Source organism: Sus scrofa, chromosome 12 (genome assembly GCF_000003025.6).
Source record: "Sus scrofa isolate TJ Tabasco breed Duroc chromosome 12, Sscrofa11.1, whole genome shotgun sequence".
NCBI lineage: Eukaryota > Metazoa > Chordata > Mammalia > Artiodactyla > Suidae > Sus > Sus scrofa.
The window spans coordinates 548943-567292 of NC_010454.4; the positions used below are offsets into that span (position 1 = coordinate 548943).

An 18350-nucleotide genomic window follows, 5' to 3' on the forward strand; every position below is an offset into this window, starting at 1 on the left:
ACGTGCGCCAGGCCGGACGCTTCCAGAGCCTTCGCTGGCCGTCTCCAGCTGTTTTGTAACTTGTCTGTCTTGTCTGTGAGAACCCTGGTCATTTTTTCACCTGCTTGTTCCAGTTTGAGGGGTTGTGCTTCTCTGTGTTGCGCCCGATCTGTCGGCCTTGTTGCTCAATAGTTCCTGGTATCAGCTCACGATTAAAACAAAAGGTTTTCCAGGGGTGCTCTGTGTGGTCTTGCTTTCCTGCTTCGTCCCGAGTGTGACGTCCGACGCGCAGCGAGGTGCGGGCCTTGTCTTGCTGCTCCAGACGGGCGCGGGGTGACCCACTGCAGGGCACCCACAGCCCACTTGATGCTGCAGGTCTGGGGTCTCCTGCACCGTGGTGCCCAGTGTGCTTTTCTGGTTTTGATGAAAATCGTGCATGTGCCCTGTGATGAGGCCACGTGTCAGATTCCCTTGTCACCCGCTGACTTAGAGTTTTCTGCGTACGTGGCTCCGCTGACTAGAAATATTCTTAAGGACTTTTTCCCCAGATGAACTTTAAATGAAATGATACTTGAGACTCTTATAGTTGATTTACAGGGTTGTGTGCACGTCTGCTGTTCAGCAGAGTGACCCGGTCACACGTCTGTGTCCATTCCCTTCCTCATATTACCTCCCACCACCTTCGACCCCAAGAGACTGGGTTGAGTTCCCTGTGCTGCACGGCAGGACGGCAGAGCTCACCCCTCCCATCCTGCTGTGTGTCTATAGTACCCGAAGTAAATCTTTGTTTGCATCTACCAACCCCAAGCTCCCAGTCCATCCCACTTTAAAATTCTATTGGAATTTCTTTCTTTTTTTTTTTTCTTTTTCTTTTTACGGCTGGACCCACAACATATGGAGGTTCCCAGGCTAAGGGCTGAGTTGGAGCTGCAGCCGCCGGCCTACACCACAGCCGCAGCCACGCGGGATCTGAGCCACATCTGCGACCTACACCACAGCTCAGGGCAACGCCAGGATCCTTAACCCACTGAGCGAGGCCAGGGATCGAACCCGCAACCTCGTGGTTCCTAGTCGGATTTGTTTCTGCTGCGCCACGATGAGAACGCTTGGAATTTCAAAACTGCAAGTGCGATTGGCTCTCAAGCGCTGAGGGACAGAACGTGCGAGGATTTCATAAACGTCTTCCCCCAGCGGTGACGCGGGGGGAGGCTCCGAGGCGGTGTGAACCCGCCCTCGTCTTCTCTCTTCTCCAAGTGACGTGCAGCTGGGCCACGCGTGTGGAAAGAAGCCGTGAGTCCCCGTGTCCTCTCCGTGTTCTCTTTCACGATGACGAGAACTGTTTTATGAAGTGACGGTTTGCAAACTGTGACGTGGCTGCGTTGGTGTTCTTGTGTGGATCATGCGTGGGGCTCATTGAGCTTTGTGAATTTTCGCCAGGAAAGCCATGGCTTTCTTCTAACTTGTGAACATTCAGCCGTTATTTCCTCAGATAATTGTTCCTCCTTCGTCTCTTTCCTACTGGGATGCAAGCGCACGTGCTTCACAGCCTGTATTGTAAAGTATTTTCCTGTTTTTAAAATAGGGTGGTTTTCATTTCCCGTGGACTGCCACCGTTAATGACCTACCACTGCCGCGCCGCCCACTCTGCCCAGAGCCTATACCGTGCAGTTTAAGCTTTAGATGAATTTGTCAGTTTTAAATCAGCTTCTATTCTTTTTTTTAATATTTATTTCTCTTGCCTTTTAGGGCTGCACCCGAGGCACATGGAGGCACCTAGGCTAGGGGTCCAATTGGAGTCGTAGCTGCCGACCTCCACCACAGCCGCAGCAACGCAGGATCCTTCACCCGCTGAGCGAGGCCAGGGATCGAACCCCCATCCTCATGGTTCCTCATTGGATCCTTTTCCGCCGAGCCACAGCGGGAGCTCCGGGAGCTCCTAATTCTTAACTAAGCTTTTTCGCTTGTTCGTTCATAGGAACAATCATGCTTTACATCTCTGTGTGTGTTCAGAGCACCCGAGTTAAAATCTTTGGTGACTCCCATCTAGACACTCTCGGAGCAAGTCTGCATTAACTTTCTTTTCTTTTTTTCGTCTTTTTGTCTTTTCTAGGGCCACTCTCGTGGCATATGGAGGTTCCCAGGCTAGGGTCCAATCGGAGCTGCAGCCGCCGGCCTCCACCACAGCCACGGCAACACAGGATCCGAGCCGCATCTGCGATCTACCCCACAGCTCACGGCAACGCCAGATCCTTCACCCACTGAGCAAGGCCGGGATCGAACCCGCAACCCCACGTTCCTAGTCGGAGTCGTTAACCACTGCGCCACGACGGGAAGTCCTCCATTAATGTTCTTTTATTCCGAGTAAGCGTCCCCCTACCTCGTGCGTCTGCTACTTCAGGGTTGTAGCCTAGACACCGTGTTGGTGGACTTTAGATATTCCAGAATCTGGTGTGTTTCTCTGAAGAGTGTAGATTGTTCTGCTTTATAAAGAGTGTAGGCCCCTCGCGCCCCCCGACCCATCCGCCCAGGATGAAAGCGCGGCGAGCGAGGCGTGGGCGCTGAGCGGAGGGCTTCCCGCCGCTGGCGGGGACAGGCGTGGGTTTCTGCCTCCATCATGTCCCTGCCTCCATCACGTCTGAACCACACCGCCGAGTGTCCGGCCAGCCCGCATCCTGCGCTGACCCCTGCCCGGCCTGCGCACGTGGGCCGCTCTCCTCGGTTACTAGTCATCGTGAACTCGACCTGCCGGTGCACGTGTGGGAGTGCGTGTGTGTGCTCGCCCGCGTGCGGAAGAGACGCTCGTCTGCCATTCTGCAGTGTCATCGCCACATGTGGCTCATGGATATCAGGTCAGTTGTTTTGGTGTTAATTTTAAAACTATTTGCTAGATGGAGACAGAGTGGATTTTAACAAAAGCACATGTCCTCAAGAACTGAGGACTAGTGGAACATGGTTTTAATTTTTACTGTATTTTTAAGGCTGCACCCACAGCGTATGGAAGTTCCCGGGCCAGGGATTGAACCTGTGCCACGGCAGTGACACCACCAGATCCCTTAAGCCCCTGTGCCACAGCAGGAACTCCGACGTGGGTGTGAAGCTCGACCTGAGAGAAGCCCCCGGAGGCTGTTCTCGCCCAGACCTTTGCTCTGACTGAGCTGCCCACGGATGGGGCGGCATGTCCTGTTGTTCTCCTCCGGGCCACCGGCCGGGGTCCTGTCGCTGAGCGAGGCCTCCCGGGCGGCGGATGAGCACGTGTTGCCGCTCCTGGGCAGGTGGCCCCCATCACGGTCTAGCTCTGGCCGGAACCTGCGGAGGAGGGTGTCCTGGGGACATCAGAGCAGACGTGTGGCTCCTGCCCGGGACACGGGCTCCTGCCAGCAGGCGCTTACAGCCATTGTGCCCATGGCGACCAAGGCCGTCCTGTCCTGTGAGCGAAAACAAGCCACGAATCAGGCTACGTGATTGATTCAAATACAGGAATGGACAGGGTTTCTGCTCTCAGACTTGAGACCAAAACCAAGTTGCTTTTCTGATGCCGAGGCAAGAGCTGACTCGTTACACCGTCCCGAAGCTCTTCCCGTGAAAAGCACGGTTTCCTATTAAACGTCGTACTGACCTGACGGCCAAGCACGTGTCCCGCGGGGCAGTCTTCCAAGGCCTGAAAGTGTCCCAAGGGAGGCGTGGAGGCCACCAGGACCTCGGTGCAGCCCGACTCCCGTGAGCGGCCTGTGTGCTGGACGGGGCCTGGGCCTGGAAGGAGGTGATGCCCCCTCCTTGCAAAGCCAGCGGCCGAAGAAGCAGCCGCTCGGGTCTCCAGAGCTGGCCGGCTGGCGTGTGAACCGCATCCGAAGCCGCCGTCCCAGGTGGACCGGCGTCCGGGGCACAGTCCCACTGCTGCACAGCCCGTCAAGGCCACCGAGCCAGATGCCACCCGCGGCCCCCGGCCCCCCCAACACTGGCCTCCGTCCGGCGCTAGCACCTGGGACTCCCGCATCTTTGCCAGACAGTTCGGCCTGGGCCGAGGCTGCGTTTGGTGTCTCAGCGTCCCGCCCAAGGCGCCCCCGTGGCTCACTCGTTCCTCCTTTGAGGGCTTTCGTGTCACGGCTTGTCCGTCCGTCCACCACGGAAGGACACTTGGAGTGTTTCCAGATCTGGGCGACGACACGCAGTGCTGCCGTGAACGCCGTGGCGCAAGCTCTTGGCGGGATCTGATTCCTTTGGGGGTGAGATGCAGACCCGCTCGTGTGTCTTCACAGGCGGCGGCTGCCCCCTCCTCCAGCGCCAGGACTTCTTCAGCCCAGATGACCGCGTGCCCCGGGGAAGCCACGGCCGCTCCCCCAAGCCCCCTCCCTGTCCTGGGCACGGGACGGGCTGTCCCGTCCGTGGATCGGCCTCTTCTGGACATGTCGGCTGGAAGCCGTTCCGCCGCAGGCAGGGACCGCCGGCTTCCTCAGCTCGAGCCGCAGCCCGGGTCGGGCGGCCCTGCTCTGCGGGCCCAAGGGTGTTCTGCACGGAGGGGCCTCGTCCGGTGGTCCGCTCCCACGCGCGGGGTGGGCGCCGGCGTCGCTTGTCTCGGCGGCCGGGGCGGCGCTGCCGCAGACGTCGTGCACCGAGGCGTGGGCTTGCGGGCCGTGCGGTAACTCCTTCCAACTTGGGAGGGGCCCGAGCTACCGTCCGTGGCCGCTGCGCTCTTTCACTTGCCCGCCAGTGGTGCCGAGGCTCCTGTTTCCCCGCATCCCTTTATCTTCTTTTTTTCCAAATCCACACCATCCTGGTAGGTGTGCAGTGGCTCCTCGTGGTTTTAGTTTGCGTTTTCTTGGTGGGCAGTGATGTTGAGCATCTCTTCGTGTGTCGGTTGCTTGGTTGTCTGGGAGACACGTCTGCCCAAGTCCTTTGCGCGTGTTTGTAATTGTGCTAAAGTGCTCAGAACAAAACCGATCACATGACGTGTTTTTCTCCACCGCTCGGTGGCAGGAAGCACATCCGCACTGCTGGGCGGCCGTCACCACCTGCACCCCCGGAGCTCTTCTCCTTCCCAAACGGAAGGGCTGTGCCCATTAAACGCCCTCCCATTTGTGCCCCTCAGCCCGTGGTAGCCTGTTTCGCTCACTGTCTCAGATTTGAGCGCTATCGTACCTAAGTGGAATCAGACAATATTTGCTTCTGCTTTGTGTCTGGCTTATGAGTGTCTTCAAGGGTCATCCGTGTTGTAGGATGTGTCAGAACTGCATTTGTTCACCTTTTTTTTGGTCTTTTTTAGGGCCGCACCCATGGCTGTGGAGGTCCCCGGGCTAGGGGTCCAGTCGGAGCTGTAGCCGCCGGCCTGCACCACGGCCACAGGAACTCGGGGTCTGAGCCACATCTGCGACCTACACCACAGGTCGCAGTAACGCCGGATGCTTAACCTGCTGAGGGAGGCCTGGGATCGAACCCGCAACCTCACGGTTCCTGGTCGGATTCCTTGCCACTGTGCCACAGCGGGAACTCCCATTTGTTCATCTTTATTTTCTATCATTTTACTTTGTCTTTCTACGGCCGCTCCCGCAGCGTGTGGAGGTTCCCAGGCTGGGGGTCCAGTTGGAGCTGTAGCCACCAGCCTACGCCGGAGCCACAGCCACGCGGGATCTGAGCTGCGTCTGCGACCCACACCTCAGCTCACGGCAACGCCGGGTCCTTCACCCGCTGGGCAAGGCCAGGGATCGAACCCTCAACCTCACGGTTCCTGGTCGGATTCCTTGCCACTGCGCCCCGACGGGAACTCCCCGTTCACCTTTAAATTGGGTTTCTGGATGTTAGAGTAGGAGTTGCTGCGCGCCCGGTCTGTGGACTCGTCTCTCCACCCTGTTGGTGCCGCCCCCTGAGGCCCGCGTTTTCACGGTCACGACGCTCCGCCGATGTCGTCTTTCTCGTTGCTCCTCCTTCTGGCGTCAAACCTGAGACTCCGTCGTCAGTATCTGCCCTCTGTCGTCTTCCGCCAGCCCTGCGGTGCCAGCTCAGAGTCAGGCCGCCGCTCCCGTCAGTGTCGGTCGTTGAAGCAGCGCCGACGTGGACGACGCTGGTTTCGGGTGGTCGAGTAGCGGTGCGGCTGTGCGTCCCGCACCACGGTCAGCGCGGCCTCGCGGGCGCGCCTCCCTGTGCTGCGCGTTCCATCCCCGGCGCCGTTTTGCCACCGGCCCTTGGCGCCTGGGCGTCCCCCCCGCCAGCCCCTCGGGTCCCCTTTCCAGCTGCGTCTACTCCTGTTCCGTCCTATTTGTTTTGTGGCCGATTCCACACCTAAGTGAGAACACACGGAACTTGCCTTTCTCTGACTTGTTTCACTAGACATCCGAGCCGGCCCGGCAGGCATGAGGTGGTATCTTGGGTTTTGATTTGCATTTCCCTGATGAGCGATGCTGGGCATCTTTCCACGTTCCTGTCGGTCGGCTATATGTCGTCTGTGGAAAACTGCCTATTCAGGAGCTCCTGTTGTGGCTCAGCTGGGTAGGAACCCAACACAGTGTCCGTGAGAATGTGGGTTCAATCCCTGCCCTCCTCAGTGGGCTAAGGATCCAGCGTTGCTGCCAGTTGCAGATGTGGCTCAAATCCAGTGTTGCTGTGCCTGTGGTGTAGGATTCGACCACTAGCCCTGGAACGTCCATGTGCTGCAATGCGGCCTTAAAAAGAAAAAAAAAAATCAATTGACAGAGTTCCCCTGTGGCACAGTGGGTTTAGGAGCCAGTGTTCTCCCTGCACCAGCTTGGCTTGCTTCCATGGTGGGTTCAAGCCCAGGGATTTCCACATGCCACAGGTGTGTCCAAAAAGAAAAAAGAGGAGTTCCTGTTGTGGCTCAGTGGTTAATGAATCCAACTAGGAACCATGAGGTTGCGGGTTCAATCCCTGGCCTTGCTCCATGGGTTAAGGATCTGGCGTTGCTGTGAGCTGTGATGTAGGTTACAGACACAGCTCGGATCCCGTGTTGCTGTGGCTGTGGTGGAGGCTGGCAGCTGCAGCTCCAATTAGACCCCTTGCCTGGGAACCTCCATATGCCACAGGTGCGGCCCTAAAAGGACAAAAAAAAAAAGAAAAAAAAAGTGCATTAAAAAATCAATTGGCCACGGATGTTTGGGTTTATTTCTGGACTCTCATTTCTACTCCATTGGTCTATGTATCAGTCCTTATGCCGGAACCACACTGGGGGTTTGGTTTGGTTTGGTTTTTTCTTTTTCAAGAGCCACACCCACAGCATGTGGACGTTCCCAGGTTGGGGTCTAGTTGAAGCTGCAGCTCCCAGCCTACACCACAGCCACAGCAGCTCGGGGTCTGAGCCATGTCTGTGGTCTACACCGCAGCTTGTGGCAGTGCCGGATTCTTAACCTACCGAGCGAGGCCAGGGATCGAACCCCCTTCCTCATGGATCCTTGTCAGGTTCGTAACCCCTGAGCCACGACGGGAACTCCACAAACCACACTGCTGTGATTACCGTCGCTTTGTCGGAATTACTGAAATTGGGAAGCGTGGATCCTCCGACTTCTTTATTTCAACACTGTCTTGGCTTTTTAAGGCCCTTTATGCTGCTTTCTGAATTTGAGGACTGGCTCTTCCATTGCTGCGGAGCGGACTTCTGGAGCCTGACAGCGACTGTACTGAACCTGCAGACGGCTTTGGAGGTGACGCCGTCGTCACGGTATGAAGTCTCCCTGCCCAGGAACAAAGCATGTCCTTCCACGTACTCGGAATTCCATGCTACGGATTTCTGAGTTTTTCCTGCTTGAATTTGTTGAGCTTCTTGTACAGGTATTTATCTTCTTTTTCTGCCTCTTTTTCCTGATTCTCATAACACAATGTGGGGTTCTAGACGGTATCCCACACTTCTCCTTAAGTTGTTCTGTTTTTCATTCTTTTTTTCTCCTGATTAGATTGGGTTATTTCAGTTACCCTGTCAAGTTCACTGATCATTTCTGATGTCTGGTCAGATCTGTTGAACAGATTTGATTTTCAAATCTCAGCTATGAACTTTTCACCTCCGGAATTTCTGTATGATTTGTTTGTATAATTTCTCTTTATTGATTACTCTATTGTTCATAAACTTAGTTCTTTGTCAATTATTTCCATCAACTCTTTGAGAATATTTAAGACTCTGTAGTTAACTCTAATTTCTGCGTTTGCTCATGGATGGTTTCAATTTTTTTCACCTGTGAATGACCCATGGTGTTTTTGTTTGTTTGTTTGTTTGTTTTTAGGGCCGCACCCACAGCAGATGGAAGGTCCCAGGCTAGGGGTCGAGTCCGAGCTACAGCTGCTGGTCTACACCACAGCCACAGCAACGCAGGATCTGAGCTGTGTCTATGACCTACACTGCAGCTTGCAGCAACGCCAGACCCTTAACGGGTACACTGAGGGAAGCCAGGGATTGAACCCATATCCTCAGAGCGACAGCGTGGGGTCCTTAAGCTGCTGAGCCACAGTAGGAACCCCCACAGTTCTCTCTTCCTTTCCATGTTTTGTAATTGTGCGTGTGTGTGTGTGTGTGTGGTGTGTGTGTGTTTCCCATTTCTTGGGCCGCTCCCGCGGCATATGGAGGTTCCCAGGCTAGAGGTCTAATTGGAGCTGTAGCCACCGGCCTACAGCACAACCACAGCAACGAGGGATCCAAGCGGTGTCTGCGACCTACACCACAGCTCACAGCAACGCTGGATCCTTAACCCACTGAGCGAGGCCAGGGATCGAACCCACAACCTCATTGTTCCTGGTCAGACTCGTTAAAACACTGAGCCACGACGGGAGCGCCATATGTTTTGCAATTTTTTGTTGCCAACCAGGCATGTTGAATATTGTAGCATGTGAGGCAGAAAATCAGTCTCTCCCCTCTCTCCCAAGCACTGCTGCCTTAGTCCTTGGGGCCTTGCAGATCTTACAGCCGAAGGCTGTGGTCATCCGTGTAGTGACCTACAAACCACCTTCACACACTGTATTTCTTGTCATGCATGGTCACTGAAGTCTGTTACTTAAGCTTCTGTTCAACTAAGGTTGTGTCACAAATTTCTTTAAATTCCTGGATCAAATAAGATTGGGGGGGGAGGCTCTTCTGCCTTTTTATTTTAAATGGCTATATCCACGGTACGTGGATCGCCCCAGGCCAGGGATGTAATCTAAGCCACAGCTGCGACGTGTGCCACAGCTGTGGCACCGCTGGGTCCTTTAACCCAACGTGCCAGGCTAGGGATCGAACCCACACCTCCACGGCACCCAAGCTGCTGCAGTTGGACTCTTAACCCACCGCGCCATGGTGTGAACTCATTCTGCCTTTTGAATCCCCGGATTCATGCTACCAGAGAGGCTGTTCTAGCTGTGGATGCTGAAATAATGACCACGCTGAACCGGCTCCTCAGCAGAGTTCCAGGCAGATTAAAACACACAGCTCGAATCTCTGGAGGCAGAAGCTCCTTTTATTCACCCTGGCTTGAGCAGGTTGTGCCAGTAAGGTGGGGTGCTGTTCCCCCCGGCTGCCATGGCGGGGCTGGGCGTGGTGGTGGCTACATGAAATGCCAAAATTCACTGAAATCTGCCAGCCTTTCTTTATCAACCACCTCCTTGGATGTTGTGAGTCTGAGGAGACTCCTCAGTGCTAAAATAGTTATTTTAGTTCTTGTCGTGGCTCAGTGGTTAACGAACCCAACTAGTATCCATGAGGATGCAGGTTCGATCCCTGGCCTCACTCAGTGGGTTAAGGATCTGGCGTTGCTGTGGCTGTGGGGTAGGTCGCAGACACAGCTCGGATCCGGTGTGGCTGTGGCCGTGGCGGAGGCTGGTGGCTGCAGCTCTGACTGGACCCCTGGCCTGGGAACCTCCACATGCCTTGGATGTGGTCTTTAAAAAACTGAAGCGTTAATTCAGACAGATTTTGCAAGCTCAGTAGTTGATTTGGTGGGGTACTGATTCCTGGAGCTTACCTATGTTGGAAGGGTTTGAGTTACACGTTCAGCTGTTTTTTTTAGGTTCCCAGGCTAGGGGTCAAATGGGAGCTGTAGCCGCCGGCCTATACCACAGCCACAGCTGCACCGGATCCAAGCCACATCTGCAACCTGTACCCCAGCTCACAGCAATGCCGGATCCTTAACTCACTGAGCGGGGCCAGGGATCAAGTCCGGGTCCTCACGGATGCGAGTCGGGTTCATTAACCACAAGCCAGGACGGGAACTCATTCGTTCTTTTTGAGTTGCGTAACTTCATCTGCGTTGAGAGCACTTGCCCTCATTTCATGGGGTGTGGTCGCAGCTCATGTCCTTTCTGCTGCCCCCGGCATATGCTTACGTCGCTGTTTTCTCTCCCTTTAGGGGTTTTCCTGGCTCTTTGCACATCGAGTCATTCTCGATGGTTCTGGACATCTTGCGTGGTCTCTGAATCCTATGTAAAGCCTCTAGAGAATGTTAACTTTTTTTCTTTTTTTAAAGCAGGCACATGATCCAGCCAGGGTCAGACTGAACTGCCAACCTACCCGCTGTGCGCCGTGGTTCCAGGTCAGTGGTTCTCCAAGCTTGCCGAGCAGCGTGGGCAGCTCAAGGTGAGCCGGGGGGCGGTATCCAGCTCCAGGGGGGGCTTTCTCTACCTTCCTCTAGGCCTTGATGTCCTGTGCGTCCTGTCTCCTGACCCTCAGCTAACTGGCCCAGGTCTCGGCCCCCCCGTGACGTTACGCACCTCGTGGGGCCAGATAAAGCCTGTCTCCCTCCCACCCCGCCTGGACTGGCAGCGCCCCTGGTCCGGCCCCTCCGCGGGCCCACTGTCTCCAGGGTGTGCAGTGCTGATGCCCAGGCCATCCCAGAAGCTACGCCAGGAGACGCGGGGGGACAGTTGAGGACAGTCGTTGCTGCAGGGGCTGCTCTTCTGGGGATGATCCCCTGCTGTCGCTTCTTCCACGACCGAGACGGTTGCTTTGTCCCGTGAATGCCCGAGACACAGGGCAGAGCGTGTTCACGCCATGGGGACCTCAGGACGTGTCTCAAGTCAGAACTTCTGTGTTCACAGGTTTCGTCGTCTCACCAGAGCGCGTCTGAAACCTGCGAACACTGGTCACTGGGGACAGGAGCACGGAGGCGGGTCCACCTGGGTCTTTCCACCCCCGCACGCGGTGCAGCCTCACCTCCGCTCGGGCCTCAACTCACCACGCGGTGATGGCACGGAGCCTCCAGAGCTGCCTCAGCCCACGGGACGGCACGGGGCCCAGACGCGCGCCTCCCCCAGCGGCTGCCACCCTCTGCTCTGAGGAGCTCGTCGGCTTCTACGAACCGAAGGCCTCCTCTCTCGACTCCTTTCTCGGGTGGAGGAAGGTCACCCTGCAGGACGGCGGTCGCCTCCCCTCCGCTCCATTCACTTCGGCGTGAACTACGGCATCACCAGAGCGGCTCCTCCGGAGCAAGAAGGGGCCGCGACCTAAAGCACTGGAAGCAGGGATCCGCCGCGGACCCCGGCCCCAAAGGCGCGGCCGTCCAGGCCGCTGTCCGCACCGCCCTGCCTGTCTCTAGGGAGGGCGCCACTCTTCGCTCCGTGGGAACTGTCCTTGAAGGCGGTGCCACACCCCGGGTGACGGGCCGGGACCTGCGTGCCCGCCTGCCCCTTAGACACGGTTTCCGTCTCACAGGACGACGTGGCTCAGCTGCTTTGCAACGTCCCTTCCCAGGCTGAGCGCTGAGCCTGCAGGAGAAACGGCAGCTACGGGCTGTTCAACTCCAACTCGACGGCAACAGCCAGGCTGACTCAGCGGGGCCTGCGACCGGAGCCTGTGCCCGGGCACACGCGCTCCCCCTTCCCGCGGTGGAGCCCGGAGCTGGCACTGCTGTCGTCACAGCCGCTCCTTCCGACACTTGTTCCAGCGCACGAGGCCTCTGGCGAGCTCCGAACAGAGCAGTGCCTGCTTAAGCTTATCCAAAGGACAATGATACTCTGTATTCAATTAAAATTAATAAAAATATTTTATTGAGTTTCAGGAACTTGGTACGTTTAAAATTTCAAATCTTTGCACACAGATCACCACTATACCTTATAGAATAGTGGAGGTTAGGACCCGAAGATTGTCACTTGTCTCCTTGTGTCACAAAGCACAGAAATCCCAAGTCCTGACACGGCCCCACCCTCTGACCGTGACTCTGGCCTACTCTGTCGTCCTGGGAGGGGACGGTGCGAGGGGTGACGTGTCCGGAGAGCTCAACTGTCCGAGTGGAGACCCCCCGACTCGAGAGGAAGCTCAGTCCGCGCACGAACCCGGGAGGAGCCGCGTCACTCGCCTCCCGCGTGAGTCCCCCTTTTGCGTCTTGTCGGGTTCAGGGCGAAGCTGCTGAAATGAAGTTTCTTGTCCCTGAGGGAGCGCAGACGTTTGGCAAAGGTCAGAGCAGACACTGCCTGCAGTGAGGCGCTTAGGAACAGCCGTGCGCGGCTGGGCAGGGTCCAGTGCGACGTGACCTCTGCAGCACCAGGCTTCCCCCGGGGCCACGGGAACCAGCTGTTTCTCCCAGGGCTCGGGGGCCACAGGGCTCCTGGGACTTCCGGGCTAAATTCAAACATAAAAAGTGCCTGTGGTGTGGTGGTTTGTTAATCTGTGGGGTTTTCTGCCCTCTCCCTGGCATTCTGAGATTTCTATGTGCCAGTGAGTAAGCCGACTGAACAAGACGGAGGAGCAGCAAAGAGACCGCCTCACCTGTGACAAGGGCGCGCGTTAGCGCCTGACAACGCAGCCTGTCCTCCTCTTCTTGGGCTCTGAGGACGGGCGCTCTTCCGACCCACGAGCCCACCAGGGAGCCCCCAGACCCACACAATCTACACACGGGCTCGGCATCACCCACCGACAGGCGGCGCCTGCAGGCGACGGTGGTGGGACGTGTCTCCTAGGAGCACGGGCCAGGCCATCTACCCGCGGGGGGCCCCGTCCACCTCCCTCCCCAGAACTCACGGTCAGGGGCTCCAGCGGCCATCAGTGAAGCCACCCAACCTCACACGCGGACACAGCGTGATCTGAATGATTTTGCCGACTGCAAACCTTCTGAGTCAAAAGAGAAACACAAACGTACATTCCAAGGTCTCTGGAAAGTGCCTGGGAGGCAGGCTGCTGCCTGAGGCACTCGGACCCGTCCGTGCTGCAGTCTGCAAGCGAGGCTTTGCCACTGTCACACACGTGGTCTGGAGTTGACATGATGGTTTTGTTTTATTTCTGAGATGGCTGAGTTATAAATCCAGCTAGTGTGCAGTCATTTCATAATTTTTAATACGCATCGTCTGCAATAACATTGTGACAGCTCCATACCGTGGATTGACACACAATACTGAGAACAGATTTATCATATTTGGTCTTTAGGTAAATAATAAATGTTTTAAAATTGCCTAAATATACCATTCTGAGCCGTTTCATTCCACCAGGAAAATACAGGGTTTTTTCCCCTCTCTTTAAAAAAAATTAAATACCAAAATAACTACATTTAAATAAATAACGTTATGATGATGACATTTAAAAATTCACAAGAAGGCCAGCGCCCTCTTTCTGCCTGCAGGGCTGCTCAGCTCCGAGCCCGGATCGCTCTGGGAGGCGAGTGGCTGCTTCCCGAGGAGGGCGAGGGCCGTGCGAGGCCGCCGCCTCCGACTCTCTCACCTTCGCTTGCTCTCCGCCTGCTCTTGTTTGGGTGGGAGAGCAGTGAGCCGTAGTCCTCGAGTCAGTTCTCACAGGCGAGGGGCATTTCCTAGTACAAGTCAGAGAACGACCTGGATGTTTCCAGCGCTTGCCCAGAGGTGCCGCAGGAACAGGCAGCTTCTGCTCCAGTGCGAGGGGGGCTTCGGCAGCGCTTCGGGCGGGCGGCCGGCGGGTCAGACGTGCCGAGAGCTGGTGATGGCACCTCCGCTGCCGACGCCCTCGGGGAGATCTGTGACATCTGAGAGGATGTGTGATAAAAAGATTAAATCTTTTTTCCAAATGAAGAAGTGATAGCTCTGTTGTTTTAAACATACACACTACGTAGGAGACCTGTTTTACTGAGAGTGGAAATTGTGCCGGGGTCAAGGTCGACACAAAGGGACAAACGACAGCAAGGAGCAGAGAAGAGAAACAGGAAGCGCAGCTCCGGAGCCCGGTGGCTCCTCCGGCGGGGGTGGCGCGGTCGGTCGGTCGGTGCCCCGCGTGGGCGTGGAGGAGGAGCAAGAGCAGCGGCCCGGGGCTGACGAGGAGACCCTGCGGGTGTCGTCAAGGGCCCCATCTGACTGGAGCAGGACAGACAAGGGTCCGTCATCCCAGAGGCTGCAAACAAACAACAAAAACAAACAAAACCACGTCGCTGCTTCTCCCCAGACGAAATCCACGCGAGAGGTCCGTGGGATTCCGAGCGTGCCAGGGCGGAAATGGAGTGATCTGAAATGTCAAAGACCCCATTACTTTGCAAAGAAAGAAAGTACACCTCAAAATATTCTACTTCCACGTGTCAACAACAAAACACTGTCTCGTGCGCCAGCGGCGGGGGCCCCGGCCCCGGCCCCGCAGATCCGTGTCCTCCCCAGGGCGGGGCGCGCGCTGGGCGGGAGGCCCCCCGCGCTGGGCGTTGCCGCGCGGTCTTGTCGGGGTGACGCCGGTCTCTGCGCGCAGGGGTTTTAAGGCCGCCTGGGTGTGTGTCCAGTGCGGAGGGGAGTCCACCGCAGGGCCCTCTCCCCACCGGGAGCACGCGCTCGGGCGTCGCGAGAGGCAGTGTCTCCTTTTGGCACCACAGGTTGACAGTGACGTGGGAGCGCCCGGCCGCTAGTTCTGGACGCCCTTCTCCCGTCCGGCGGCCGGTGCGTCCACGCTCAGGGCGATCACGATGCCCTCGCCGTCCTCGGTCTTGACCCGCTTCAGCTCCGGCTGCTCCGCCGGGTCGCCGTTCTGGCGCTTGGTGGGCAGGGAGGCCGAGGCCGAGGCGTGCGTGGCCAGCATGTGCAGAGGACTCGCCGCTGCTGTGGAGAGACAGCAGGTCAGACAGAGCCCGTGCCACCCGGAGGGCCTGGGTCCCCACCCCAAGTCAGCCGGGGCCTCGGCGGCGAGCGCTGGGGCTGACGGCTGGCAGCCTCCGCGTACCTCCTGCTGGCGGGCAGGGGTGGTGGAGGCGGGGCCCGGAGCAGACGCCGCCGCACAGTCTCGGCCGAGAGGCTGCTGCCAACGCCCCCATGCGCCCTGGCGGCGTCTCCGCACCGCCACGCGGGCCCCGCTTCTCTCCCGCCTTCCTCCCCTGGCCCTGCCCTGCCCTCGCCGGCCGCCGCCCTGACAGCCAGGCACCGGCGGAACGGCCCAAGGTTGCCGCCTCCACCGCGTGGGAAGGTGGGCCTGGGCTGGGCGACGCCACACAGGCTGGGGGGGGGGGGGTGGCCGGGGACACAGTGACCCGGAGAAAGTAGCATCGGTGTGGGGGACCCCTGCCACCCGCCCCACGCCTTCGTGCCCCGAGGGAGGGTCGGGGCCAGGGCAGCAGACGCCTGGTATGGAGAAAGGAGCGCAGGAGGGCAGCCCCGACTCCCGGCTGCCCTCAGTGCAGAAAGGAGCCTGTGGGACAGACCCACACATCTGGGTGGCTCTTGACGGCGTGCAGGGTAATCCAGTGAGGAAAGGAGCATCGCTAAAACCACACAACAGCTGCAAGACGCAAAGGAGAACTGTTGGTGACCGGGCTCCTGACAAGGACCCGTCACGCCATCTCTTTGGGAGGGAGGAAAACTGCAGAACGCTGACGACAAAGGGGACGTCCCTCATCCCGCAAAAGACACACGTGAAGGCAGCACGCCAAGGCACAGACCCGGAGGAAACACGTGCAACCTACGCATCTAGTGGTGGCGTTACCTCCAGAGCACAGAGGCAAACAACCCGCACCGTCCAAGTGGGTACACCACCCGCCCTCCCACCACGGCGATCCTCAGCCGCGAAGGGAGCCGGCGACAAGACGCTCGGTGTCAGCCGCCACCAGGAAAACAGGGAGTTGAGCCAAGGGACCAGCCCAGACTGGTCAGAGGCTGGCCATTCAGAGTGCTGGCAAGGACACGGCCACAGAGGGAACCGTCCTCTGAGGCTGGGGAACGGGGACGGTCTCTCGAAAGGTTACTCGTCCAGCACATGACCTGGCCAACCAGCCACCCTTGGCTGTTTACCCAGAGAAACGAGCACGGGTCCACCGTGGGAGATCAGTCCAGGCAACCACGCGGGAGCTGGTGGACGTGGAGGCAGAAGCTCGGCCTAAGCTCAGCCACCGCTAATACGATTCGCACCCACCCAAAGCAGCCAGAACCCCCGATACACAACTAACAGGAGGCCTCTAGCTCACCTCCACTGTCCCCTTTCAAGAGGGACGGCTGTGTCCTTCTCCTGAATAAGGCCTGCGTGCGCTGGGGCGGCATGGAGCCTGGGTCCTCCCAGCAGGACACGTGTGTCACTGCCATGGCCCCCGCGCAGAGAGCCCAGCTAGTCTGGGAGGTGCCCAAACTCTGGCCTGAACCAGTGCTACTGGCGGAGGGTGGAGCGAAGGCAGAATCAGGGCAGCAGGGGCTTAATGTAGGTCAGGGCAGATGTCAAAGCCAGATTCCTGAAGGCAGGCAAGGGCCGGGCCAGGAGGGAGCCTGAGGAGCAGGAAGAGGAGACATCCCCACAGGAAGGGGGCAAGGGCCCTGGGCCCAGTGAGCAGGAGGGAGGGACGCCAGCTGAGCACAGGGGGCCCAGGACGCCACGTCCCACCTAAGTGACAGGAAGCCACCTGGAGTGACGGGCACACCCGTGCTAGGGGATCACACACACGAGATGGGCTGGGGCCGAGAGCCCGCCTCTCTGCTCCTCAGAAACCCCGGGCATCAGAGCACCAGGCTTTCCTTCTCACACCTCCCAGGTCGCCAGGGGTCAGGGCAGCCCTGTGCTGCATGATCCAGGCAAGTGCCTGGTGACACAGGCTTCCTGTCCCCAGGGGAGAGGGGAGAGTGCGGCAAGGGCTCTCCTGGGAGGGGCTGGGCTGCCCAACAGGTGCCTCAGCAGGAGGGTGACAGCCCCAGAGTGTCCTTCCAAGGGACGCCGGGCACACCCTGACCCCTCACCCCCACCCGTCCATCAGCACGGAATGTGCACACAGGCAGAGGCCAGTGGCTCAGCCTAGATGGTGGCATAGCCTCCTCGTGGCCGGAAATGCCCCCAAACACCCGTCTCGGGCCCGGAAGTTTGCCGTCCCACCTCAGCCCCAGCCCCACCCCGCTGTCCTCGCCGACGTCCTGTCCTTGGTTCAGGACACCTCTCCACTCAGACTCCACTCCCGCCGAGTGTGACCACAGACCGTTCCTGCTACAGGCCAGAACACCTGCTCCCAAGAGCCGCCTGACACAGACCCAAGGGGCTCAGTGCCCAGGGCTGAGCCACAGCAGGCGGGACGCGGGGCTGGCGGGCGCCGAGCCGCCGACCCGGCGAGACGCGGAGCGGGCTGGTCAAGGGGTGAGCGCACACCTGGCTCTCCGCCTCTGACTGGAGACGGTGTAACCTATGCTGCTGGCCTGTCACCAATGCGTCCTTGCCGTGTCTTCTTGTGAAGCCCTTCGCACCACAGCTCTCTCTGCCTAGAACACTCTGGGCCTTTTCAGAACTATGCTCAGAGGCCACCCGAAACATCAAAATCACCAATGAAAAGCCTAGACCATGAAAACCGTGGCCCTGAGAGACGGTGAGAAGGACACATGTTCACAGCAGGAGCAAGAACGAGGAGGCGGAGCCAGCACACGGCACTCAGTACCCTGGTGCCCCACTTGTGCCCACAGAGTGCCCACAGGAGCACTGACGTGGGTGCGCCTCAGGGAGCAGGCGAGGTCTGCAAATGCGGATCCACGCACACTGAGGCTCATCTGCACAGGGGTCACCCCCCAGGCGTCCCCCAGGGCACCACCTGGACGGGGCGGGTGCAGTGGCAAGCAGTGACCCAGAGGAGGCAGTGGGCAGTCGCTCCAGTGGGCACTCTGCCTGCTGCAAGCATGACCCGCGAGCGGCTCCTAGAGGCCGGTCAACAGGACGCATGACCAGCAGATAAGGGGTTCTGAGACACGGGCCACCCTCAGCCGTCACTTCCTCGCCCACAAAACCACGCCCACAGCAATGCTGGATCCGAGCCACCTCCTCACATCTGGCAGGGCCTGGACCCCAGCGCAGCACAGGCTGGAGGCTGGGGTCACTTCTGTGGACACGCAGACTCTGGAGGACGACAGGGAAAATGCTGCTCGAGGGAGGACACTACCTGCAGGATGTGGACACCCTCCTTCCTGGGACCCCCCGACCCAGAGGACGGAGGCCTAGGGCAGCAGTCCCCACAAAGACTGCCCGGGTGCCTGGGACCACAGCCCAGGTCAGGAGAGGCCGACAAGTGGCCAGGGCACGGCTG

At 58.4% G+C, this 18350-nt stretch overlaps 1 protein-coding gene and 1 long non-coding RNA gene across 5 annotated transcripts in view; one reads left to right on the top strand and one right to left on the bottom strand.

The window, feature by feature from the left end:
- LOC110255920 lies at positions 7302-14262 on the top strand. The gene is made up of 2 exons (XR_002336903.1): positions 7302-7752; positions 10410-14262. It is a non-coding gene; the product is annotated as an uncharacterized LOC110255920 (long non-coding RNA).
- Positions 11906-18350, bottom strand: part of FOXK2 (forkhead box K2) — a 54799-nt gene continuing 48354 nt past the window's right edge. For 2 of the 4 annotated variants that reach the window (XM_003357920.4, XM_021066336.1), the window contains exon 9: positions 11906-14916. In XM_003357920.4, coding sequence (XP_003357968.2) covers positions 14723-14916 — 194 coding nt within the window. In that variant the 3' untranslated portion in view covers positions 11906-14722. The remainder of the gene's footprint in view (positions 14917-18350) is intronic. The other 2 variants (XR_001304367.2, XM_013989821.2) reach the window with 2 other exon arrangements.